The sequence below is a fragment of the Pelodiscus sinensis genome, chromosome 14 (assembly GCF_049634645.1).
Source record: "Pelodiscus sinensis isolate JC-2024 chromosome 14, ASM4963464v1, whole genome shotgun sequence".
Classification (NCBI taxonomy): Eukaryota; Metazoa; Chordata; order Testudines; family Trionychidae; genus Pelodiscus; species Pelodiscus sinensis.
In genome coordinates this window covers 24,810,992-24,837,325 of record NC_134724.1, presented here as the reverse complement: position 1 = coordinate 24,837,325, position 26,334 = coordinate 24,810,992, and the positions used below count along the sequence as shown (strand labels likewise).

Below are 26,334 nucleotides of genomic sequence, written 5' to 3'. Positions count from 1 at the left end.
AAGCTGTGATTACTATGGATGGCATGTCCACTAGGGCACCTTTGCTTTTTCCTCTTTCCTCTTCTTTCGAAAGAACTCCCTCTTCCCCGTCCACACACGCCTTTTTCTGAATGAGCTCTTTTGGAGAAAGACTTCTTTCTTGTAGAAAGAGGTTTACCAATGTCAGAAAAATTCCTCTGTCCTTTCAATTTTTTTTGAAAGAATACAATTGCAGTGTGGACATAAGTGAAGTTTTTTTGGAAAAACAGCCATTTTTCTGAAAAAACTCTGTAGTGTAGACATAGGTTCAGAGTTAGCAATGTACAGCAGAAATTAAAATAATGTTTTTTTCTGATTTCGGAGTATATAAAAATTGGTGACAGAAAATCTCCTAATATTTTGGTGTCCACACCCCTCTCCCATTTTTCATTTCCTGAAGTCTATAATATACTGCATACAGAGTTTCTCTGTTCACAACCATTTTAAATAGCATAGGCGTGTTTGGGAGCTTCACCTTGGAACACAGGGCAGTTGAAGGCACTTTCAAATGCAAAACTCAGTATTGACATTTGTTTCAGATCAAGGGAACAAGATAAACTGAGCAATTTAGTACAGCTCAGTTGAAGAAGGAAATGGTGAAGCCTTGAATTCATTGTTTTGAAATGAACATATGATTATATGATTACTATCCCCACCTTGTTAATTGGATTCCACACTATTAGCTTTAGGCAAATAGACAGTGCTATGTCACTTTTGTGATTCTGATCAACCTGTTGATTTTTTTTTTGAGTGTGCATATGTCATTTGTTTTTGGAGATCCCATCCAGTTGGTTTCCTTAGATCTAATTATTGAATAAAATAAGCCCTTTAAAATTCTTTATTATAACTGAATTGTTTTATTTTACAGCATCTCATAGCATATCATATGTTTTACAATACTGAGGAGGCAGGGCCTCTGAATGGAAGAGTTTAGAAACTACAGTCTCTTCCCGACTTATGAACTGGTTACGGACCAAGCAATTGGTCGTAACTCGGTTTGTCGTAAGTCGGACTCCATAGAGATACATGCGACCGCATTGTTCGTAAGTGCAGATCGCGTTCGTAGCTCGGGGTCTACCATTTACAATAGCTTCGGTTGTAACTGCAAATGGTCGTAAGTCGGGGACCAGCTGTAATACAAGAATTTACAGTCATTCAAGACTTGTTCTTCCAAGACTGTCTTTAACTAGACTGCGTAAGAATATTACTGTTAATCACATTTTTCCTGTCATATTATAATCCTTTCATACTATGCTATGTCCGCAGACCACGTGCTATGATATAAGCAGTTTTTAGTTTTTGATGGTGCTACAGCATTGTCCAGACTGTTAAAACAGAAGCTATTAACCTCAGAAAACATGAGGTCTCCAAAGTCCTATAACAACAAGGTTCCTATAATGCACATGGTGTGAATCATAGAGTTGAAGGACTGGAAAGGATCTCAAGAGATCATCTAGTCCAATCCAGTCCCCTAGACTCAAGGTAGGACGTAGTTATTTCTAGATCATCCCTGGCAGGTGTTCATCTAACCTGCTCTTATAAATCTCCAATGATGGAGATTCCATAATCTCCCTAGGCAATTTATTCCAATACCCAGCTACCTAGACAGTTGGAAAGATATTTCCTAATGTCCAACCTACATTTCTTTTGGTGCAATTTAAGCCCATTGCATCTTATTCTGTTCTCAGAGGCTAAAAAACAATTTCCCCCCCTCCTAGTAACAAACTACTGTATTCTTGAAGACTGTTATGTCCCTTCTCAGATTCTCTTTTTTCCAGATTAAACAAATCCAGGGTTTTCAGTCTTTCCTCTGAGGTCATGTTTTCTAGCCCTTCAATCATTTTTGTTGCCTTTTTTTTCTGGATTTGCTCCAATTTGTCCACATCTTTCCTGAAATGTAGCGCCCAGAATTGGACACAATACTCTAGAAGCGGCCTAGTTAGTGTGGAGTAGAGTGGAAGCAGGCCCAGCCAAAGAGTTTGCGGGGCCCAAGGCGGCATGTTGTGGTTGGCTTCACCACGTGGCTGGACGGCTCCCAGTCAGGTCAGTGAGAGCAGGTGGGCAGCTGGGTGCAGGCAGGCACAGGGCACTTTGCTTGCCTTGCCCTAAGGCTGGGCCTGAGTGGAAGCAATACTTTTTGTTTCTTACTTACAACAATCCTGCTAATCCATCTCAGAATGATGTTTGCTTTTTTAGCAACAGCATCACAGGGTAAACTCATATTTAGCTTGACACCTAGATCCCTTTCTGCAGTACTCCTTTCTAAGCAGTCATTTCCCATTTTGTATGTGTGCACCTGATTGTTCCTTCCTAAGTGGAGGACTTGGCCCTTGCCCTTATTGAATTTTATCCCGTTTATTTCAGAGCATTTCTCCAGTTTGTCCAGATTATTTTCAATTTTAATCCTATACTCTAAATCACTTGCAACCCCTCCCAGCTTGGTATTGTCTGCAAATTTTATAATTGTATTCTACATGCTATTAGTCATATAATCAATGAAGATAGTGAATAGAATTAGACCCCTGAGGGACACCATTTTATATGCTCTTCCAGCTTGACTATGAACAACTCATAACTATTCTCTAGAACTTGTTTTTCCAGCATGTTAACCCCCCCACAAACACTTTTGCTACCATTCTTTAAAGAAAGAATAAAACTACGTACAGTGTAAGACATTGCTTTGGGAGAAGGACACATGTACTTTGAAAGGAAATAATTCAACAGGATTTTTCAAATTTTGAAAGGTAAAAAAAGGTTGATTTTTATGGTCAGACCTGAGAAATTTTCAGGAATTTGTAAAATGAATGAAAGCTACATGCTTAAAAATGAAAATATTGATTCACAGAAACACCAAGTACTCTGTCCCAAGGACCAGAAAACTAATATATTTTAAACTACTTCAGTAATACTCGTTGATGTTCCTTTTATGAATGCTGCCATGCTTGAAAGATTAGAAACATTCCTTACTTTCTTTGAATACTTTCAGGCTGATGAACAAGAGTATGAAAAAACAGGTGGAACAAATTACAGTTACATACATACTGGACTGGACCTAATAAATGTGATTGGATCCATTATGATTAAGAGTATTCTTGCAACACAAACATGTGCAGTGAAACTGGGATAATTGTTCCACAGTCATCCAGCAAATGGAGCTCTCCTAAGTATATACAGTAGTTAGCCCAGTCCTGGACAGAGTGTCTCTTTGGTCTCCAAAAACAGCTCTGAAAATCAGGTTGCTGAAAACGCGATGTATTGAGAATTCTAAATTGAATTCTAATTGCTTTTTCCAAATAAATGTCCTTATTTTGATAAATGTTAAATGTAAACATTGAAAGCTGGACTGAGATTAGTTTTAAAAACCTTGAGTAAAAGGGAGAGAAACAACAGAGATCTCTTTCAGCAATACAAAGTTGTGCCTTGGTTTTGAACCAGGAAGATTTCTGAAACCTCAGAGGGGTCAAAATGGAACCATTTGGCCCAGCCTGTGAGAGACGTATGTGACTGGTTTACGGCGAAGTGTTAAAAAGACCTACACTTTTTTCCTCTGTATTATCAAAAATGCCTTTAGCAATAGATCCTGCCGCAACAATAAAAAAGCACAGAGAAAGAAAATGAAAGAAAACCTTAAAAAAGCACCAAAAGGAAAAAAGAGAAGGCTTATTGTATGAGATATCTTTTTAATCAAGGCCCCCATGACCAGAATATATTACAATAAGTGAATGAATAATTCAGCATTATACATAATATTATACTAACTTTGTTAGCTTCACCATCTTTTCTGAGAGCAGTGGGGATTGATCCTCCAGGATTCTCTGCTTGTCTCCTGTTTTCTTCCAGTTCTGCAAAAAGCTTCCTAGTAATCTGCAAATTAAGGAATCTATATTGATACTTTCCTCTGTCTCTTCCAGTGTGATTTGTCTTATTCTGGACCTCCTTTCAGACTCAAGTAATTCCACTGACATGAACAGGACTACTTGTCAAAAACTAAGCAAGTATGTAAGGATTTGCAGGAGGATCAGGCCCTTAGAATGCAAGTTCCTCAGGACACAGGTGCCTTTTTAGTTGTCTTGTACAGCAGGAGCACAGTACTGACACTGATCAAATGATAAATAATGTTATATAACCTATTTTTCCCCAGATTGGTTTTTCCAGTCTGAAAACTGATTTATCAGGTATTGCTTTAAAATGGGTATTCCCTCAATGTATGTTCATTGAAGAGGGCTTCTTTGCGCTGCCATAAAATAACTGGCTTCTGTTTTGGAGAGCTTTTAGTAAATGAATAAGTGTCGCTTTGCTCAACTGCTACATTTATAGAAAAAATAATCACATTGGGCTAATTCCTTCCCTATCTGAAAATTCAGGTGGATGTTTTAGAGTTCAAGCTGAGTTTACATATATCCCTGCATCAAGCTCTAATTTCAGAGCAGGTGTTGAAAGTTATCCAAATGTGTAATACTGACCTCATAATATACATGGATCGTCTCCCCATCCTGACAAATTAGAACTAATATGCATGAATATAGACAATCTCTGGTCTTGCAAATCAGGTCTATGAAGCATTGTTTTTTATTTGACTAATTTATTACAATATGAACTTGCTAACTTGTTAGGTATTCAATATTAGTAAGAACTGAAATCCTAGCATTGAAAACATGTTAAAATTTCATGTAAAAAATAACAAAGGGTTCCTGGTTTTGTCTCTGAATCATGGCATGAAAATTTCCATTGCTATGTTTAAAATGTGTTTGACGAAAACTGTGTCTCTTTAAAATAGAGGTTTTTTTCCCTCTTAGAGTAAGTGTAATGTTAGCTTACATTATCTTCCTAGCACAGTGAAAAGTCTCAAAGGGGTAGCCATGTTAGTCTGTATCTGCAGAAACAATGAGGAATCCTGTGGGTTTTACCCACGAAAGCATATGCCCTAATAAATCTGACTCCTCATTATCTTCCTAGCAATTATTTTAGTTCTGCCTACTGCCAGTAGAACTTGGAGAGTTATTTGTGGTAATGTTAGACTACGACTGGAGTTTTAGGCTGAACATTTAGAGGTCAGACACTCCATTCCATAACCATGAAGCCAATTTGCATCCTGGTAATGCATCTGTTACTTTGCAATTTACATGACAATTAGTTTCTTTATGTAGGGCTTCACAGCTCCCATTAAAGTCAAATGAAAGTCATCCCATTTACTTTAATGAGAGTTGGATCAGGGCCTTGATAAAAAAAACCTACCCCTCGTAAATTGCAAAGGTATCCATGTGAGTCTAGCTATCTATAGAAATCAAATGCATGCTTTCTTTGATCCATATAAGATGAAAGACAGTCACTGGGGAATGAAAGAAAGAAGATGAAACATCAATGGATCCCCTCCCTTTGATGTACAAGAGGTTTCCCACAAAGTCATAGAATAATTTAGATTTAATTTTTTTAAAGTAATGTTAACTTTATTCATAACTATTTTGAGACATGAAAGTATCTACTGGAAACAAAGTGGTTCTCTTTATTATGTCTGATCAATTTATAGTCTGCTGTAGGTTGTGGTGATAAATTCAATTATACTGACTGCAATTGTTTGCTTGTTACTAATTATGCTTAACAATTACATCTTGACATTATGTGGACTTCTTTGAAATTGTAATTTTTCCTTTTCAGTTTAAATGGCAAGAGCAGGTTCACTACATCATCTTTTAAAAATATTTTTCATAATTATAAAGCCTGACTGGACCACTGTGATCATCTAGTCTGTCATGTTTAATTAATGGAACTTCTATGGCTTGTGTTATAATTTGTTTGAACTTGAACATATCCTTTTGAAAAACATCCAATCTTGATTTAAAAATTACTAGTGATGGAGAATCTACCACAATGCTTGATAAATTGTTCCAATGGTTAATTAACATGATGGTTAAAAGTGTGCACCTTATTTCTAGTCCTAATTTACCTAATTTCAGCTTCGAGCCACTGGATCTTGTTTTGCCTTTGCTTGACTGACTGAAGAGCAAGATTCTCTCTAAACTGCGTGGCAGCACAGCTCCACAGCTGCTTAATGAACCCCGCCTAGGCAGGGACTTAGGGCTCCGTGCACAGAGCTGCCTGGCTGGGGGAGGGACACTTCTTCCTCGGTGGCAGCAGCAGCAGCTCCCTGCTTGGAACAGAGCAGTGAGTCTTGCCCAGCCCATGAGGACATGTCCCCTCCCTACCAGCTGGGAGAGACTTGCTGCTCTGTCCTCAGCAGGAAGCTGCTGATGTCACTGAGGAAAATGTGCCCCATCTCCAGCCAAGCAGCTCTGTGCACGGAGCCCTAAGAGTCCATTATCAATTAGTTGTTTCCCATGGAAATATTTATAAAATGTGATTAAAAAAGAGGAGAGCCAACAGCTTCTCAGAGAGCCAATATTAAAAATGTAACAGTTAACTATCCTAATTCAAAGAAAAGGTAGGAAGAATAATAAGTGGGCAATAACATGAAAATCAAAAAGGAATCTTACAAAAAGTGAAAACATGATAAAATGCTAAGGATGAGTACATGTAAATGGCACAAGCATGTGAGGATAAAATTAGAAGAGCTAACACACAAAATGAGTTCTAACTTAGAGAAAAGGACAAAAAAAGTCACCCTTTAACAAATAGAAGCTTAAGCTACATAGATTAAGCTCCTTCAGTCTATCACTGTAGAATGGATTTTCCAATTCTTTTATCATTTGTGCGACTCTTGTCTGAGCCCTCTCCAATTTAAAGTGAGAATGGAGGAGTGCAGAAAATGTAGGGCGTTAACAGAATAAAGATACAGTGTGGCTTCTTAGTAGTTACTCCATGAGAATGAAGGTCAGCTTTCCTGAATTCAATTTCCAATTTTGCTGACTGATGTAGAGAAGATCGCTTAACTTCTCTGTGTCTTAGTTTCCCCATTTCTAAAACAGGAATGAATGGAAATTAATTAATGTTTGAACCATGATTTAACAGCTTCATTTGAGAGTCATTTAGGCTTTAACCCTGCAAGGGACTGATCAACCCCTTAAGGTTATGAGCACCATCAACTCCCACTGGCTTCAGAAGCGTCTGAGCACCTTTCAAGGTCAAGCCCTTGAAGAACTATGGGTTAAAACCCTCTAGATGTGGGGGACCTTCTCTGCCACCTAAAATTGTTTGCAGAGAAAGTTGGGTGCAAAGTGACCATTCAACTTATTGAACATTACAGCATATTTCTTCAGCAACACTGGCTATTGCAAACACGTCATACCTGTCCTCTGCTATGGCTAAAGCTCTTGGATGAGGATCACGGTCAACAACACACTCTTCTGACACAACATTATTTTCTATAAGAAGGGAAAAAACTCATCTATGCAGGAAACAGAATTTTCTCGGGCACTGTCTGAGATTGCGGAATGAACTCTCACAGGAAGTAAGGACCATCAAAATCAAACAACCCATCTTACTAAAACAATACACTTCACACAGTTCTCCCCCGTAGGGAAGATGAAAGAACAAATCACATGTGACCGAAGGGAATCATGTCCCTTAATGCAGTAATGGAAGATGCCCAAACACTACTGTGATGTGCTCAATTTAAGAACCTATTGTGACAAAGCTCCTCTTCTGCTGTGGTGAGTTGTGCATTCAGGCAGATTGCTCTCCTCAAAGGCTCATGGCAGCCCTCAGTTTAGACACTTTCTCTAGGGTGTCAGCTTGTCGTTTGTTGAGCCACCCACCTCATTGGCCATCAAGGAGAAAAGAGAGGAGACCAAACTGCATAGTCACTGCATCCCCTCCAAATGATTCGGGGCAGAACAGACAGCTTTACCAAAATTAGTTCTTCTCCTATGCTGAATAGAGAGTGGGGAAGAAGACAAATCCAAGCCTGCCCTCTACTCCAGGTTCCAGGCCATGGACCCTCTGATGGCAGCTGCCTGCCTGTCTTCAATATCAGCTGTGTGACAGCTACAGTTCCCTGGGCCACTTCCCCATGGCCCTTCCCAGCACCTTTCTTACCACAGGCTCTTCTTCCTGGTACTTACTTGCACTTGCTCCTCCCAGACCTTCCACAGCGCCTTCTCTCCCCAGCTATTTGCATGCCATGATCTTACAGAAGAAGAGTCCTTTTTAACTAGTTTCAATTGGTTCTTCATTGGCTCTAAGGGTACATCTACACAACAGTGTTATTTTTGGAATAACGAATGTTATTCTGAAATAACAGTCCATGTCTACACTACAAGTGGTTATTTTGACATAATGTCAACATAATGGTGAACTGGAAGACTTCTTACTCCGGCTCCTGTAACCCTCATTTTACAAGGTGTAAGGGAAGTCAAAGGAAGAGTGCTCTTTCTCTGACTTCCTGCTGTGTAGACTGCGCCAAAAGCCGAAATAAGCTATTTCGATTTAAACTACACAATTGATGTAGCTCAGGTTGCGTAGCGTAGTTCAGCTTTAGCCCTGATGTGTAGACGTGCCCTAAGTGTCCTGATTAGCCTGCCTCACTGATGGGAAACCTCCTAATTGGCTCCAGATGTTTTAATTGAGCTAATTGCCTTGATTGATTCTGACAAGTTCCTGCTGGTTTTGGATTAGCCCCTGTTAGTTTGTCTTGGAACAGGGATCTTTTTAATCTAGGGCTTGTATACTTCCCTTCTACTGCTCTTATGTATGTTTCCGTTCCTTTATCTGTTCACGCATCAGAGTGGAGTTCCTCTGGGTGGTGCCCACGGGCTTCCCTGATGCTTTTGAGCAACAGTGGCCACTGTCTGAGGCTCTCTGCTTGGTGTCCCCTTCCAGTTCCCTTCTTTTGAACATCATGCCTGCTCCTGTTTTCTTTTTATTTGTCCCAAGTAATCAATTAGTTTCCTAGATTCAGTGGATCCTTCCTGTAGACTGGGGGAGGGTCCTTTAGCTCTGGGCCCACCCACTTCCTGGATTTCAACAGGGCCACTCTCCTGTAGCCCTTTGACTTGACCCTGTCAGGAAGATTTAGACCAAACCACTACTTAACAGGAATGATGATTTTCACCAATATATTCAAAATACAACCCAAATCTAGCTCCTTGAATTCTTTCCTTTCTCCCTTGCATAATTAACCTATGACTGCCTTGACTAGGAGGGTCAATGACATATTAAAAAATAAATACAGTTACATGGTCATTACTCACTAGAACACAGAATTAAAGGTTTTCATTAGAAACAAACATTTTGGAGGTTAGATCCCAAAGTAATTTTACACACCCTTTTAAAATCAAAAAAGTTATTACAAGATATTTACTATATTTATTAACTTCTCTAATCTATTATAAGAGCTGAGAATATGTTTTTCTATTTGTAAAACAAATAATATGACTCCACAGCTAATTGAATTGTTAAAATGGAAGAAAATGTAATCACATCCACAAAAACTAAAATACTAGTAGGAATTGTTCAACAGGTTAGGCATGTCCAGGTGATTTAGTATCTAAAAAAATAAACCTGTGAAATAATGTGCTAGTTCAGGTCCTGATTCAGGAAAGCATCTTTATTGAGAACTGCACATTAAAGCATATGCTTAAGTCCCACCTGAAGTTAAGTACGTGTTTAAGTTCTGTCTAACAGAGATGGATTTAAGAAAGTGCTGAATTGAGGCTGGTGAAAAGTGCTAGGCCGATAATCTTGTAGACTAACATGTTGTATTTACGCTTAGAATGTAGATTCTGACAATGACTGCTTCTCCTCGTCTTGCCAATGCACCTCAACCCTGAGGTGGATGGACAGCCTCCTTTGGTGAGAGGTGGCTATGTAGATGTGTTGTGGTAGACTGCAGATAGTTGTGTTGATGAGTTGTAGGTGGTGATGAGGTTTAATTATATTCTTGGCTGAGTCTATCAACAAAGATGCTAAATCTTCACCACCATGAATAAGGGTCACCAAATCCAGCCCATTCTGAGGTTCAGATGTTGCTATCCAGAATGACAGAAGCCTTTAACAGTTGTAAGTGGTTGTGTTCCTCAAAGCGATCAGTTGCCCAATCCTATTTGATGAAACATGCTAACCTCTGGATTACAACTCTCTTTCCCAGGGACATGATTAAACTCTAATGAAATCAGCCTTTAAACCACTAAATACATTTTTTAAAAGCTGTAATCTTCTTAAAGACATTTTTCATCCCAATTAATGACTGCTAGATATAGCACTAGGAGTTTAATGAGTTTAATCAAAGAAACTTTTAGAAGGCTTCTTGAAGTCTATGCATACACAGGAGAATGTAACAGAGGAGCAGTGATGCATCTGAGCTTGACTCAACAGTTTAAATTTACTGTATATTTTAGAGAGTTTGTCTGTTTGGTCAAGAACTCCTCCTAAATGGTAAGAACTAGGACCACCAAATTCAGCATACAGATTCTTCTTATCATAACTTAAAGCAAAGTAAGGGTTTGGTTGTGCCAGGAAAATGAGATGTGCCTGGATTGAGATTGCTTCTCAGAAAAACAAACAGAAATGAGACAGAGACACCAAAGCAGGTTCGGTCCTCAAAATTGACATAAACCAGCGAATGTTGAAAGAGACTGAACCAAGATGAGACAGAACCTGGAATAGGCTTGCTTCTCAATAAACCTTAGAAAAAAAGAGATAAAATGGAGAAATTTGGAGTAGTTCTCTGTTTTGGCATAGCTAAATCAATGCTTAAGATTTGAAAACTAGGAGAAAATGTTATTGAAAACGAGATTGATACAGTCCTTTTTTGTTAAAACATAGCAAAGGAGGGGAGTTTATAGGGATGAAGAAAAAGATACATTTGATGGAATTCCTGAATTACAGACCCGAGCAATACCGGGTAAATCTACAAATATAGTATATTTGGCACATTTATTTAAAATACTATAATTATCTAAAAGGTGATTTGGATTACAATATGAATCACTTAGGATTTTGTAACGGTAGTGCTGAATTTCACAGCAAAAACAAAGGAAGAAAAGCAAATGATTTCAGTAAACCCATTGGGGAGCTATTTTTGCACAAACTTATCTAATACTCATTATCTGTATTGTGTTTTGATAACAAAGACACTTTTACAACTATCAAAATGTTGTGACATGTCAGAAGATTGCTAAACCTCCTAAATGAGCACTAAAAATGTGTCTGGTTATACTGTGTAAACCAGGACTCACTTTATGATATATTTACATTGCAGTGGAGGCTGGAGTATAATTAAAAAGTTATGTTTCATATGACAGAATGATAACCTAATTATATTCATATTTTAATGATTTGCCTGATTTTATTTTTAAAAGTTCCATCCTCCAGATGTGACATTTATATAATTCTGATGTTTTCAAATCTGTAACCTGTCCTATAAATTAGTCTCCTCTGGCATGAGGACAATTGATTTCAATTCAGAAACTGGATCCATAGCCAAAAGAGAAGTATTTAAAATACATACTGAACTTGTTTATTTTTCTGTCATGTACTTTTCTATTTTGGTTATAAATTCTCTCATTCAGTTTTTAGTTTACAAGAGTGTGATTAGAATTAAATGAATTATTTGGTTAGGATTTTGAATGAAAAAAAAAAGAAAGGACCAGACCCACAGCTGGTGTAAACTTGTTTCAAGTCAATGGAGTTTTGCCAGTTTAGAATACCTGAGGATCTTGTCCAGAAAATTCAATGTTATAGTTATCCTATCAACTTTGTGCATAAATGTTTCTATACGGATCATTATTTTCTTATGTCTTCAGGGCACAAAACTGTAAAGACTGAAACTCCCGAAGTCTGTGCACACTAATTGGGCCCTGCCTACATATGCATTTACTCACACAAATGTCAACTTTGTACATGCATTCGCAGGAACTGCACAAAAATCACTGTGCAAATTTTCATGTAAAATTGCACAAAGGCTACAAGATTCATCTTTATAAATCTCATGAGTAAATGCCAGTTGACTGACCATAACTTTGAATTTTGTACATTCAGAATCTGATCTGTAATCTACACAGCTAGTATATACAGGCAGTCCCCGAGTTACGCGGATCCGACTTATGTCGGATCCGCAGTTACGAATGGGGCCGTCTCCCTGGTCTCCAGCAGACCAGGGAGAGGAAGCAAAGCAGCGGAGCACGCGGGCAGCGGACAGCCCAGATGCGTCTGGGCTGTCCGCTGTCCGCGTGTTCCGCCGCTTTGCTCCCAGTCCCCCTGGTCTGCAGACCAGGGAGACGGGGAGCAAAGCAGAGCAAAGCCACGGAGCCCGAGGGAAGCAGGACAGCCACGGCGCGTCTGGGCTGTCCCGCTGCCCCCGTGCTCCGCGGCTTTGCTCCGGACGCCTGTGGTACAGCAGCTGGGGCGCTGCCGGTTGGTCCCGTAGCGCCGCTCTGGGCGCTACTGGACCAACCCGGCAGCACCCCAGCTGCTCTGCCCCAGGCGTCCTGATTCAGCCACTGCTGGTCAGTTTCAGCAGCGGCTGAATCAGGACGCCTGGGGCAGAGCAGCTTGGGTGCTGCTGGGTTGGTCCAGTAGCGCCGAGGAGCGGTGGCGCTATTGGACCAACCCGGCAGCACCCCAGCTGCTCTGCCCCAGGCGTCCCCAAGTCAGCCGCTGCTGAAACTGACCAGTGGCTGACTACAGGAAGCCCCTGCCCCGGGCTTCCTGGAATCAGCCGCTGATCAGTTTCAGCAGCAGCTGACTTGGGGATGCCTGGGGTTCTTAAGTTGAATCTGTATGTAAGTCAGAGCTGGCGTCCAGATTCAGCCGCTGTTGAAACTGATCAGTTTCAGCAGCGGCTGAATCTGGACGCCAGTTCCGACTTACATACAGATTCAACTTAAGAACAAACCTACAGTCCCTATCTTGTACGTAACCCGGGGACTGCCTGTATTTCAATTTGTGAGGCAATGAATTCTAATAGGTACTGCAGGGATCTGGGAGTCTTGGATTATATATTGGACTCTGCCACTAACTGTTTCATACATCAGAAGTCCTGCTTCTCTAAGGAGCAGGATTGCTTCTTCTTCAGCTTTTATGCAGTATGGTGAGCCATGTTACTAGGGCTAGAAAGAAGGGAATGAACAGAGGCAGGGAGCCACCACAAACAAATCATAGGAGAATTTTCTTATTAGTTGTGGTAACATGGTAATAAAATGACTTGTTTTCATTATTGAACAGCTGTGTATCATCTGAAAATTAACACCAGTTGAGCTTTAAAAACACAAGGTTCATGAAATGGTTAGGACTTACTGTTTTCGTCACCATAGTCTAAATGTTTAGAGACGCACATGAAGTGAACTTATTCAGAAATGATGTTTTAAGTTAAAATTGGCAATTTCCCTTAGCAGGATTTCTTGTTTTGCTGAAAGTGTTGCCATTTGTCATGAAGACAGCAGAGAAGTCTAAAATAAGACTATAAACTAGGGGGCCAGAAAGCTGCTTACATTTCAGCAAGGAGATGTGAACTGTTTCTTAAAACCTGTCAGGAACCAAGGCAGAATAAGGTGGGAAAGTTCGTAGACAGAAACTCTACAATGAAGTGTCAATGAGACAGACTAGCTTTTTGGACAATATTGCTTCCCTTATTCTAACAAAGTTCCTTGTTTAGTGTAAGAAGAAAGTGACTCTTTACCATTGTCACATGACACTCACTATATTGTTCTTTCAGCCAGGAGAACAAAGCAGATGCTTCTTTTTCTGTAGAAGTCTAATCTTCCAGGTGAAAGATAATCTCTGTTCTCTAATTTGTGAGGCCCAAAGCTTCCCTTAGATAATGCACATGCATAGCCCCTGAGTTGCAGGAGAGAATGTCCTAAATTCGTGTTCTTAGGATACTTGCTGCATAGGCTGGCATGGTGATGTTCTCTCTCTTCGGCCACACCTGCAGTTAGAAGTGTGATTCCCAGCTCAAGTAGACATGTTTGCACTTGCTCATCAAGCTAGTGTGCTAAAAATAGTAATGTAGCTGTGGTAGTCCAGGCAGTGGTGAATGACTGTGTGGGCTAGCCCATCCAGAGTACAAGCCCACCCAGATCCCGTAGTTACTCCTGGGCACCACAGAGCTACAATATTGTGTTCAGCACGCTAGTTTGGTGAGAGCTGCCACGAATGTTTGCTTGAGCTGGAAACACACTTTTAGCTTCAAGTGTAGATGTAGCCTTATCCTGTTCCCTTTTTTGAATTTTACAAATGTAAAGTCATTGCTGTAGGTGGCTAATGTAAATGGAGACACTGACAATTGCTTATTCTTAACAGTGAGTGGAACACAAGCAAGATTGCCTCCTGGATGGCTGAAAGCATTAAGTGAGCCGTGCTGCAGGAGCCATGTCGCTGCCATTCCGGAAGGAGTTAGAAAAATATAAGAATATCAATGAAGATGAAATTCTCAGCAAACTATCAGAGGAAGAGCTGAAACAGTTGGAACATGTTCTTGATGATCTTGACCCTGAGGTAGGTAGAGGGACATGAACAGAACTGATGTTTCAAAAGAGGCTGATGATTATATTCCCGGTACATGACAGGCGATGTGTTCTAAAGGATAAGGCACCAAACAAGGAACTCTGAGACCTTGGATCTATTTCCTGCTCTGCCACTGATATAGGGCAAGTCAGTCTGACATAGGGCAAATTTTTGTGACAGACTTTCTCTTTTTAGACAGTAAATCCTTGAGGACAGAGATTCTGTTAATATATATTTATACCGTGCCTAGCCTAATGAGGCTTTTTTTGTTGGGGCTGGTAGGTTCCACTGTATCAAATCATCATCATCTGTTTGTGAAGATCCCATTCTTTTGAACTATTGAAATATATTGACTCTGTATTTTCAACATACATAGTTTTAAGTGAGGAAAATTTGCTTTGCCAAGACTTGACTGAGCCAAACTTTAATCATCTCCAGTCAACTATACATCCACCCTATCCTACATAAAGAAAACATGTTAGTGTTGCAGACTTGGAAATGGCATTCACAGTATGCTTAAAAACCTGTGCCCTGGCAAAAAAAAAAGATTTACCTTTCACTTAAAAAAAGATGGGGTCAAAGTTACAGATATGTCTGTTGTTGGGAAGCTTGCACTATATTTCAAATTGACCTAGCAGTTTAAGTTTATAGCACTCCGTTTCTAGTTTTCACCAAAAGAAATACTTGTTCCAAGAGACTAAACGATACAACATAGAATGGAATGGAAATTGAAAGTACTTTCAAGGACATTATAATTATTCAAGGACATTCCATACTGCTAGCAAACCACCAGTCAACACAGCTTCCTGGCCAGTAGAAATTATTTTATTTCCTAAACTGGAGGGAAAATAACGATGAAAAAGAGGTTATTAATTTCCAGTTTCATAGCATTCTATCTGAAGATTAGAGATGTGTAATGAAGTGACCAAGTATATTTTCCAGAAAGTACTTTCTGTATACTCAATTTTAGACTTTTAGTCATCTATACTGGGATAAAAGGTAGGGAGGGAATGGAGAAACAGGAGTAGCAATAGAAAAGAACAGCAACAACAACAACAAAAAGAGGGGAGAATTGGAAAGAGAGTCACCAAGAAGAGAAGATAAAGAGAGGGAGGTTAACCTGTCCTATTTAATTTGACTGCCAGCTTGGTCCTTTAGTACTACTGTAAAAACACAGATAATAAGGGTAGGAGACATTTGACTGGGGGTATGTCTACACTACCCCCCTAGTTCGAACTAGGGGGGGTAATGTAGTCATACGGAGTTGCAAATGAAGCCCGGGATTTGAATTTCCCGGGCTTCATTTACATAAAGCCGGCCGGCGCCATTTTTAAATGCCGGCTAGGTCGGACCCCGTGCCGCGCGGCTACACACGGCACGGACTAGCTAGTTCGGATTAGGCTTCCTATCCGAACTAGCTAGTCCGTGCCGCGTGTAGCCGCGCGGCACGGGGTCTGACCTAGCCGGCATTTAAAAATGGCGCCGGCCGGCTTTATGCAAATGAAGCCCGGGAAATTCAAATCCCGGGCTTCATTTGCAACTCCGTATGACTACATTACCCCCCCTAGTTCGAATTAGGGGGGTAGTGTAGACATACCCTAAGAGTACTTGAAAATGTCATTTTAATAGTCACAACTAGTCAATACACGGCTGCACATTATTTGCCCCTGAAGAATATTATGCTAATAAATATTAGCTCCACTTAAAAAAGAAAGTACCCTCTAGTGGAGATTAAATTTAGAACATTGTAGAGAGAATGATGACATGTTTGTATAATCAGTTTGTGAGCACTTACAAGATAATGGGGTGATGAGGAATATTCAGCATATATTTGCAAATCATGCCAAATCCAAACCAGCCTAATTTCCTTCTTTGACAGGATTACTAGCCTAATGGTCAGAGGGTAACAGTAGATGTGATAGATCTTGAGTTCAGTAAGGCCTTTGATGCAGTCCTCGCACATGACACTCTTATAGGCAAACAAGGGGAATGCAGTTTATATGAAATTACTACAAGGTGAGTGCACAAATGGTTGAAAGACTGCACTCAAGAAATACTTACCAGAGGTTCACTGTCAAACTGGGAGGACATATCTAGAGGAGTCCTTCAGTAGTCAGTGCTGGATCTGGATTTTCATTCATACTTGTATAATGGAGTGGAGAGAATGCATCTAAAAGAAATTTGCGGATGATGCCCATCTGAGAGGAATTGCACACACATTGGGGTACAGGAAAAGAATTCAGAACAACTCTGACAAATTAAGATTTGCAGCAGCACTTTAATGCAGCACTAGCACTGGGAGATAGCTCTTCCAGAATTCCAGGTAAACCCCCTCCATGAGGTGCATAGCTCCCAGCACTGGGAGCCTATTTACACTGGTGCTTTATAGTGCTTTAACTTGCTTTGCTTAGGGGGTGTTTGCTTAGGGGGAAAGTTACAGCACAATGTAGTGGCAGTGCAGACAAGCCCTTCAAGAACTGATCTGAAATCAACAAGATGAAATTCGATAAATACAATTAGGAGGGGAAGAAATCAAAGACACAACTAGACTGGACTGATAAAAAGTGTCCAGGGGTTATAGTGGATCACGAATTGAATATGAGTCAACAGCGTGATGCAATTTTGAAAAAGGCTAATGTTTTAAGTTGTATTAAGAAGTGTGTTGGGTGTAGGACATGGGAGGTAACTGTCCGGCTGTACTTGGCACTGAGGAGGCCTCAACTGGAATAATGTGTCCAGTTCTGGGTACCACGCTTCAGAAAAGATATGGATAGGTTGGTGAAACAAACTTGACCTATGAGGAAAGGGTAAGAAATTGAGGCATGTTTAGGAGAAAAGGAGACAGAGAGGCTATGTCTATACAGCAAGGTTCTTGTGCAAAAACTGGTGGAGCATTCACACCTCAAGCACATTTTTGCGCAAAAAACAACAGTAAATTCACAGGACAGAGGGCTTTTGCCAGTAGAGTTATTCCTTTCCCCATGAGGAATAACTCCGTTTTGTGCTACAGCTCTTGAACAAAAAGGCAAGTGTGGACACTCCACAGGGGTTTAATGCGCAAAAAGAGCCTATCAGAAAAAGAACAGGTGCTCTGATGGCCATTCTGTGAATGGCCATCAGAACTTTCTTGTGCAAGAGCATCCATGCAGTGTGAACGTTCTCTTGTGCAATGTGCTTTTGAAGTGTGGACACGCTTTTGCACAAGAAGTTTTTGCAGAAGATCTCTTCTGCAAAAAAAGCTTTTTGTGCAAAAATCCTGAAGTGTAGACAAAGCCAGAGGGTCTTGATAAATATGTAAAGGGTTGTTATAGGAGGATAGTGATCAATTGTTCTTGATGTCCACTGAAGGTAGGACAAGTAGTAATACGTTTGATCTGCAGCAAAGGAGATTTAAGTAAGAAATTAGGAAAAGCTTTCTAACTATAAGGATAGTTCAGCTCTAGAGTAGGCATCCAAGAGTAATTATGGAATCCCAGAAATTAGTGGTTTTTAAGAGCTGGTTGGATTGTCAGGGATGGTTTAGGGTTAACAGACCCAGCTTGAGTGCAGTGGTCTGAATTTGATCAATTCTCAAGAAGCACTTCAGGCCCTACATTTCTGTGATTCCCTGATTCTACAAAATGCCATGTACCCAAAGCTTCTTCATCAGAGGCCAGATTCTCTAGTTAGTGTAAATCAGCATATCTCAAATTATGTCAGTGGAGCTATGCCAAAACCTGCCCCCAGATTTCTATGTTTTAATAGTAACATGCTGTCGTGATACTTAATGACTTCTGGAGGTCACTCCCAGACCAACATTTTTATGATTCTGTATTTGCATCTCATTTTGGTAGAATTCACTTTTGCCAGCGGGCTTCCGACAAAAAGACCAGACCAGTAAAGCTGCCACGGGCCCTTTTGACAGAGATCGACTCCTTTCATACTTGGAGAAACAAGCACTGGAACACAAAGACAGGGAAGACTTTGTGCCCTTTACAGGGGAGAAGAAAGGTAATGGTTCACCCTTGCGTATGCCTGCAATAATGCACTAGTTTTATCTGTGGTCTACTATCTTGCCATCAGACCAGGAGCCAACAACTCTGGAGTTCTATTTCCAGCTCCCTTTGTGGGCTTAGGGAAGATACTGGTGCCACTCCAGCCAGGTGCCAGGCACTATGCCCCTAATTCAGCAAAGCACTTAAGCACAGGAACACTCACATTGACTTCATTGGGATGAGTCATGTGTTCACAATTAGGCATGTGCATTCTGGATCAGACTCTTATATAGACACATCAACTCAAGTATCACACTCCTTCTGAACAATTGTTACCTGCTATTGCTATAAGTAACACTTAAAATCACTGTAAAGGAAAGAGATAAGAGCAGTGATGGGCAACCTAGGCTAGTGAATGGGCTGCATGAGTGGCCCTCCTTCATCTCAGGGGGCCGCAAAAGTTTTGTAACCAAGATGGTCTCCCAGGACAGGGTAGTTTTGCTAAATGTCCTTGTGTACCTAAAATTTGCAGGCTGTGCCATCTGAACCATAGCAGTGCTTTGATTTAAAGCAAAGGGAGCGTACAGCTCTCGCAGTCTATACTGTGTGCAATCAGCATGCACCTCCCTTCACAAGCCCTCGCTTTACGTGCATGTCACTTTAGTAATACCGGAAGGGAGGAAAAAAACATCTATGGACGGAAACCAGCAGAAGCTGGCAACCCTGCGTGTGGGTAACAGAAAACAAAATGTCTCATGGACCACATATAGAACCCCAATGGGCCGCATGTGGTCCCTGGGCTTCAGGCTGCTTACAACTGAATTAGAGCAAAGATTTATTTTTCCCACTTGCTTTTTTTGTACATTTGACAGCACTCTTCACATACTCAGTTTCACCATTCCTATTTGTAGAGAGGTTTGTCATACAGCCACAGAGGAGAGAAGAACATTTTAAAAAACAGGAAAGCGTGATTACAAAAAACCCCCACACTGGCAGGATGATTTAGGCAGGAATGGCATTTTGAACTACTTTTAATTCAAACCTTAAGCGACTGATTACATTTGAAGTATACCGTGTCCCTTTAACAACACTGTCTCAATTACCTTATTTGTAAACTGAAAATATTAACATTTTCCTAAGGCTTTCTATCAGCTATCTACTTAAGCATATGCCTAACTCTGATCATGTAAGTAATTCCATTTATTTCAAAGGGGCATGTTTAAAGTTAAGCATATACTTAAATACCTGGACAACTCCAAGACAGAATGATTAACAATCTAATCTGACCCACAGGGAAGTAAATGGCAAAATTATTGAACTTATAATGGAAATAAGATTGGGGCCCTAATTACTATTTACAAATGTGCTTGGAAGATATTAAGTGCTATTTATATGCTAAGTGTTATTATTACATTTCATTTTCATCCTTTTAAAAAAAAACACGGTATATTAAATAATCTTTTCAAGGAGCGATAGCAGCTAGATCTCTCATTAAAAAAACAGAAGCATTAGTTTCGATCATTGCACATTGTCTTTATTTTCTCCCCCAGCACTTTATCCATTTTTTTATTTTAGTGACTTAAGGCTTGATCCTAAGTCAATGGTAAGAGTCACATTGACTTCAATGGATCAGAACTGGGTACGTACTGTTTAGAAGGGAAAACCCAGCCTATGTGAGAAGTGATTTATTACCAACCCCTCCTCTTGTCTGTCCTCTTATGCAGAAACTGTTAATATGATGTTAAACTGTTACAGATTTCCTTTCTGCTATTGAATAATGATTCTTCTTATCAGAACAATGCATGGATTTAAAAAGAAAACACAACACAATACAAAAATGTGATGATTGTATAGTTGTTTAAAAAAATCAGATGTTTTTAATTTAAATATATTTCTTTTTAAAAATAACCCCATTTAAAATTTATTTTGAAATTATGGTAACTTATGGTAAGACATAAATTTCCCATAACATATTAACATTATTTAAATCAAATAAAAATATTAAGCAGTAAATGCTAGCTGCTAAAGTTTTAAATCAGGTCAAAGAATTGAACTGGAGAAAGCAACTGTCTAAGCACTTGGAACCAGATTTTGCTGACATGCTAAAACCAGAGCTTTTGATACCCAGTAATCTCTCCTGTAAAGATGCAAAGAGAATATTTACTTCATTCCATGTTATTCAGCAAATTCAGTGCAATAACTACTTCAAAGTTAAGAAACAGATTGGGAGCTGAAAAAACAGGAAAGCTAATTTCCTCATCCAATCTATAAATAAAAATTAGGTGTGAAAAGATAAGATCTACTAGTTCTAAAATCTTGAAGGATATGGTGACTAGAAACAATCAGTTTGACTCACTAACTACAGATGATATTTCCCTTGTTTAATAAATCAGTTTTAAATACAAAATGTATTTTGATAAACTTTTTCTTTATGTATCCATCACATTTAAGGTACTATTATTAACTAATAAAACAATTTTAAATGTGGTTTAAGTTTTTTTTTTAAATCTGAATTCTAATTTCCATCCATCCAAAATTTGATATAAATCACAGGTAAAAATAATTAAACAAGAAATGCATCACACAACATTTTCTAACATAAAAAGTATAAAAAATTAAGAATCTGAATAAATGTGCTAAGCTCTATAATTGCTTAAATAAATGTATGTTGATATTTATCATTCTGTTAGCAAAAAGAAGTACTAAATTCAGTGTAAAAGCCATACTTAGTTATATGTTATAATCAGTGAAAACCAATCTGTCTTTAGGAAAATAACTAAAAAGTACAAATACAAAATGAAATTCAAATCGATACTTTACATCAAGGTTTCCTGCTTGATGACTTAAATCTGTTCAAGTGGCTGATTTAAATCTATCTACCCTGGGCAGGTGCATAGTCACACAGGCGCTATCATTGTCTTATCTGAGTTCATGTAGATTTAGAAAAGTGAGACATTTTTTGTTTCCACTAGAGAATTTGAGCAACCACTGCGCGGCGCCCCGAGCAGAGCTGACTCGGGATGCACATAAAATTGCTACCCACGATCAGGCCGGCCTACAGGGGAGAAAGCACCAAAGAGAGTAGTTGCACAGGAACCTGGCAATTCAAAAGGGACCAGAGTTTTCAGCTGCTGCAGCCATTGCCACAGGAATGGCAGCAGCTGGAGCCCCGGGCCCATCAAATTACTGCCGGAGTGGCACACGGTGCACTCTGGGTATCTCTGAGGGTTGGGGGAGAGAGAAACAGCATGGCATGCTTGCTGCGATACTCAGAGCTGGCTGATCTCAGCCCCACCCATCCCTATTGGCAGTGCAAAGCAGGGCCCTCTCTCACCTTACCCAGGGCCTGGCAAGTCTGTTGGCCCCCAACCCCTGCCCATGATGTGCAAGGTTTCAGTGCCACCCTGGGGATTGCACTTGCTCTGTGTAAGGCTAACCATTGTATTGTCCACCACTCTATCACTCTACCCTGTGATGGGGGTAGTTTTCCATCCTGAGATTTTCTTTTGATACTTTTAAAAATACATGATTCTTTAACTTGTCCACTATAGTCCTGGCTGTATTAACCCAGATTTCTGTGATTTAGGAACATCACTGTTCCACAAAACACGAATAACTAAACTTTTCACCTATCCCTCCACATTGAACTGGCTTTGCTCAGCCTCCCTTGCACACAGATCTGCTCTTATTAGTGTAAACTAAGTAAATCACAAATGGTGATTCAGGGGGTTATTGGAATTGTGAAGTTATTGCCAGTGTATTTGTGCTACGGAACTTATTCTCTTGATTTCTCTTGTGTCCTTCATTTGGACTCTGTCCCAGATTGAGTCCTAAATGTGAATTTTAGCAGATTGAAACATGGGGGGGGGGGGGGAGGGAGAAAAAAAACCCTCACGACTACTGCTTAATGTAACTGGTAATTATTTAAATAGTGAACTCTGCTCTACTCTCATTGAAGTTGGTGGCCAGATCCCCTGAAAATATCTGATCTGTATTAAGTTTTATCTGTCAAACTAGATCAACATAGACAATTATGTGCAATTCAGCACCATAGTGTCTGAAAACTTTGTGTTGTATCTACCAATTTGTGTGCTGGTTTAAGGGTGCATGTCTTCAGTAGGAAAGAATCTGCCTACCCTTAAGCCTGGCATCCCCCCCATGCTGGGACTGCTGGAGATGACATGACCCCCGAATGAGTAGCAGAAAGACACTCCTCACATCCCCCTATCACATCAGAGTCGAGAGGTTCCCAGGCTAGTAGATTTTGGTGCTCCAGCCTCATGGTGGGGTGGCAGGGGAACTGAAGTGTCAGTGCTGGTTCCCCAATGCTGGGGGAGGGAAAGCCCTGAGCCTTGGGGCTGTATCCAGGCAAGCTAGGGGTCACAGCCGGCCCCTGGGCCTCAGGTTCCCCACCCCTGCAGCTGAGTCTTTCTAATGCTGATCAAATTAGATGAATCTTGATTAAGGGCCAGGAGCAAGTAGGCCTGGTTGCAGATCCTGTCTACTCAATATGTGGGCCGCATGCGGATCACAGCCTGTTTGTTTGCGGTCTGCGGTGCAGTGTGAGTTTACACAGGGCTCAACATCTGGCCCGTGGGTGGAAGCCAAAACAAAAATGTAGTCAATATAATGGTCTTCTGTTGATATGCGTTGTAGTAGTTAAATTCCTGGACTGTCATTGATTATTAAAAGTGCTCTCTTATGGGTGAAAATCGGGTAAATATTGCATCTTATTAATATCAGCAGAACAGACTTAAATGGGGCCTGTGTGTTGTGTAATCTTGCCTTAATCATTGTATTCTTGTCCGTCGGTATGAAAGAAGCTATTTGCATATATATTTGCACATATGTGCAACCACACTTAAGTTGCAGTTGGTATATGCCATGAGTATCATTGTGGCCCCTGGGGCTTCCATAGTTGAGTAGCTCTGTTTTAGATCTTAACACCAGCATTCCTAATCTCCGACTGGTTTAGCTCCACAAAACTCATGGACTGAGTAACTATGGCATGACTGTTTTGAAAGATTAATGTCTTGATTCTCAATTACATTAGGGGCTTGTCTAAATTGGGAAGTTGACTGCAATAGCTATTGCTGTAAACTATTTTGCAATGACCATTCACTGATAGCTTCCCAAGGGGACAGTCTATTGTGGAATAAAAGTCACAAGTCACGCCCCTATAAATCCTACTTCTGTTGCAAAGGTGCCAGAAATTGGGTGTGCATAAAATTAGATCCACGGTCCAGCTCCTTTTCACTGCTAGAGCAGTATAAAGAGGCCTTAGTGAAAATGAGAATCAAGCCCTACAATTTTATCTTAATTTTAAGGTAACTCTGTTAATTAAAACTTAAGATCTTGGACCTCTGGCTGTTGAAAATTAGAAACAGAAGGCACAGAAGCCAATATGAGATCGAGCACAGTTCCCCAGAGAGGGATGTTTGTATGTCAGTGGGATTCAAGTTCCTCAAGCTTTGTTTAAGGTTGTGCCACCGTTTTGCACTTTGCTATTTGTCTTCCACTAGGAAATATATTCTTTCAAGATTAACCTTTGGAGGAAGCACGCCACTTACTAAGTGACATTTCTACACATTCCTACAGGTGTTTTGCAAAGCTTACCCTGACATGGAAGCTCTTAGGCAAGCTGAAAGGAAAAAGGAGATGTATTTTAAAATCCTGCTCATCCCCTTTCTACTTGAAGAGTTTGTGGTCCACCCTTTTTCCTTATCCAGTGTGTCTGCCTTCTTTTGTTAGCTGTCAAATTCTTGACAAAAAGGGAATTCTTGACAAAAAGGGGTCTAACATCAACTAGATGGCTGAAAGATGAAATTTAGTTGCTTGCATTGATGCTTATGTTTAACATTGCCATAAGGTTTTGATCATACTACACAACAAGCCAAAACAAATTCCAAAACTAATGGGGAGACATTCAGAAGAGTCAGAACACAGGAAGTATTAAACACTGGCTCGGGGGGCTTAAGAATGTTGAGAGTTGCCTTGTAGCTTAACTGTAAGCATGTTCTGTGAGACTTGCAGTATTTGGCAAAAACAACTGAACGTATGGCTTGCATTATAGTTTTGGGCCTCTGCCGTACGTTAGCTTGTTAACTTGCTATATTAATTGCTTCAGAGAACTAAATTCGACCTTGTAAAGTTCTGAATGCTCTACCCCCAATTCAGCAAAGCAGTTAAGCACCTGCTTGCCTTTAAGCATGTAAGCAATTTCATTAATTTAAAGGGGATTGCTCGTGTGCATAAAGTTAGGTGAATGCTTAAGTGCTTTGCTGGATAACCGCCTGAATGTTCAGCACATTTGAGGATTGCACCCTAGATGTCCAAGAATGCAGTTGCCACTGAGACCACATCTCTTCATAGATATGCCCCATAAAAGTAATTATCACTATCCAAAGGATATGGGTTGAGCATCCCCAGATTTGGGCCTGGGGGATGTAGAGAGTGGGCTTTGCTTTTGGAGGTTCCTCATCTTTGTAATTTGTCCCACTTGCAAGCTGCCAAAGCAGAGATTTGGTGATTTTCAAGAGCTGAGATGAAACATCTGTTTAATCTGGCAGTCTCACCAGCAGGGGATCCATTATTGATAAGTAGCAGTGAGCTAGGTAAGTTTCATTTTTTAGCCACAGTAAATAGCAATCTGTAATGTTTCCTTTGTAGGTTTTTGGACTGGCTCCTATCTGGAACAGGTGCTCTTATGTAAGAGGCAATAAACTCTTAATTCAGGAGGTATGCATAGTGATCCACTGCATTACACAAATATAGCCGGCTCCATTGTCAGCCATGTTTGTACAATTATTGGGCCTGTCTCTGTATCACTTGCCAGTTAATGAGAGTGTGGGGCTCAGGAAAGGCAGGGTTAAGTTCCAAAATGTTAAACGACAGTGAAGATGATGATACTACATCGGTGCATTCATATTAAAAAGAAATCCATTGAGAGGACACAGGAATGAGACTATGTACCCCTGTGGGGCCCTATTCTGGCTAAAATCAAAACAGGTTTGGGGAATGGAACAAATGACCCTGTGGCTCAGGCACTTGCCAGGCAATCAGATGACATAGGTTCAGTTCTTGGCTTAGCCACAGCGTGCACATGTCACATGAGGGCCAGCTCGAGCCATTTCTGCGCCCCGGGCAGCAGGAGTGCAATGCATACGTGGCCCTGCTCCCCAGCACACTGTGCAACTTACAGCTGCAATCAGGCACACGGCGCCTGATTGCAGCTCTAAGGGCCCCCATGCGGCCCCCGGGCGCACAGCGCCTGATGGCAGCTCTAAGGGATGCCGCATGGCCCCCGGCGCACGGTGCCTCTTACAGCTGCCATCAGGCACCCCTCATAGGTTGGCGCCCCGGCCAGCTGCCCAGCTGCCCCCCCCCTTAATCCGGCCCTGTGTCACATTATCTTCTTGTCCCTCACTTCCTGGATCTAAAAGTAGTACAGTAATCCTGCCTTTCTTTCTGTCTCCATTTAGACTGCAAGCTCCCTGCAGCAGGGGCTGTCTCTAAGTATGTGTATGTACAACACCTAGCCTGTTGGAGCCCCTACCTCACTTGAGATTTAAGTCTCAGTGCTACCAGAATACAGATTTGTTTATCATTAACATTTCCCCTTCAGCTTCTCCTGCAGTAGTTGCCCCTATGTAACATCAAGAAATAGCAATTGGAGAAAAAGTTTAAAACATTTTTATATATGATCATTCAAAGTTTGTTAAAGTTGTGCATATGCTTACTTTAATCCAGTACTTGAATCCAGTACTGCTGTTTCCGTTCATTCCTTCATCATTATCCTTGTTTTCTATAATATCTCCTGCTCCTTGCCAAACAATTTTATGTTGGGTCTTATCCAGCTCCCATCAAGTCAATGGAAAGAATCCAATGGATCAGGCCCTTTAGGAATAGTGCTGGGAAAGGAAGGGGAAATCCACACTTTGTA

The 26,334-nt window shown here is 40.5% G+C and overlaps 1 protein-coding gene and 1 long non-coding RNA gene across 3 annotated transcripts in view; one reads left to right on the top strand and one right to left on the bottom strand.

Annotated features, from left to right (window-relative positions):
* LOC102444523 (tropomodulin-2) overlaps positions 1 to 26,334 on the top strand; it is an 81,162-nt gene that overhangs the window by 6,524 nt on the left and 48,304 nt on the right. For both annotated transcript variants that reach the window (XM_025182337.2, XM_006118509.4), the window contains exons 2-3: positions 14,215 to 14,409; positions 18,252 to 18,408. In XM_025182337.2, coding sequence (XP_025038122.1) covers positions 14,284 to 14,409; positions 18,252 to 18,408 — 283 coding nt within the window. In that variant the 5' untranslated portion in view covers positions 14,215 to 14,283. The remainder of the gene's footprint in view (positions 1 to 14,214; positions 14,410 to 18,251; positions 18,409 to 26,334) is intronic.
* On the bottom strand, positions 1,013 to 26,334 carry LOC112545050 (uncharacterized). The gene is made up of 3 exons (XR_012895760.1): positions 26,132 to 26,334; positions 3,778 to 3,882; positions 1,013 to 1,148 (listed from the first exon to the last, which is right to left on the bottom strand). It is a non-coding gene; the product is annotated as an uncharacterized LOC112545050 (long non-coding RNA).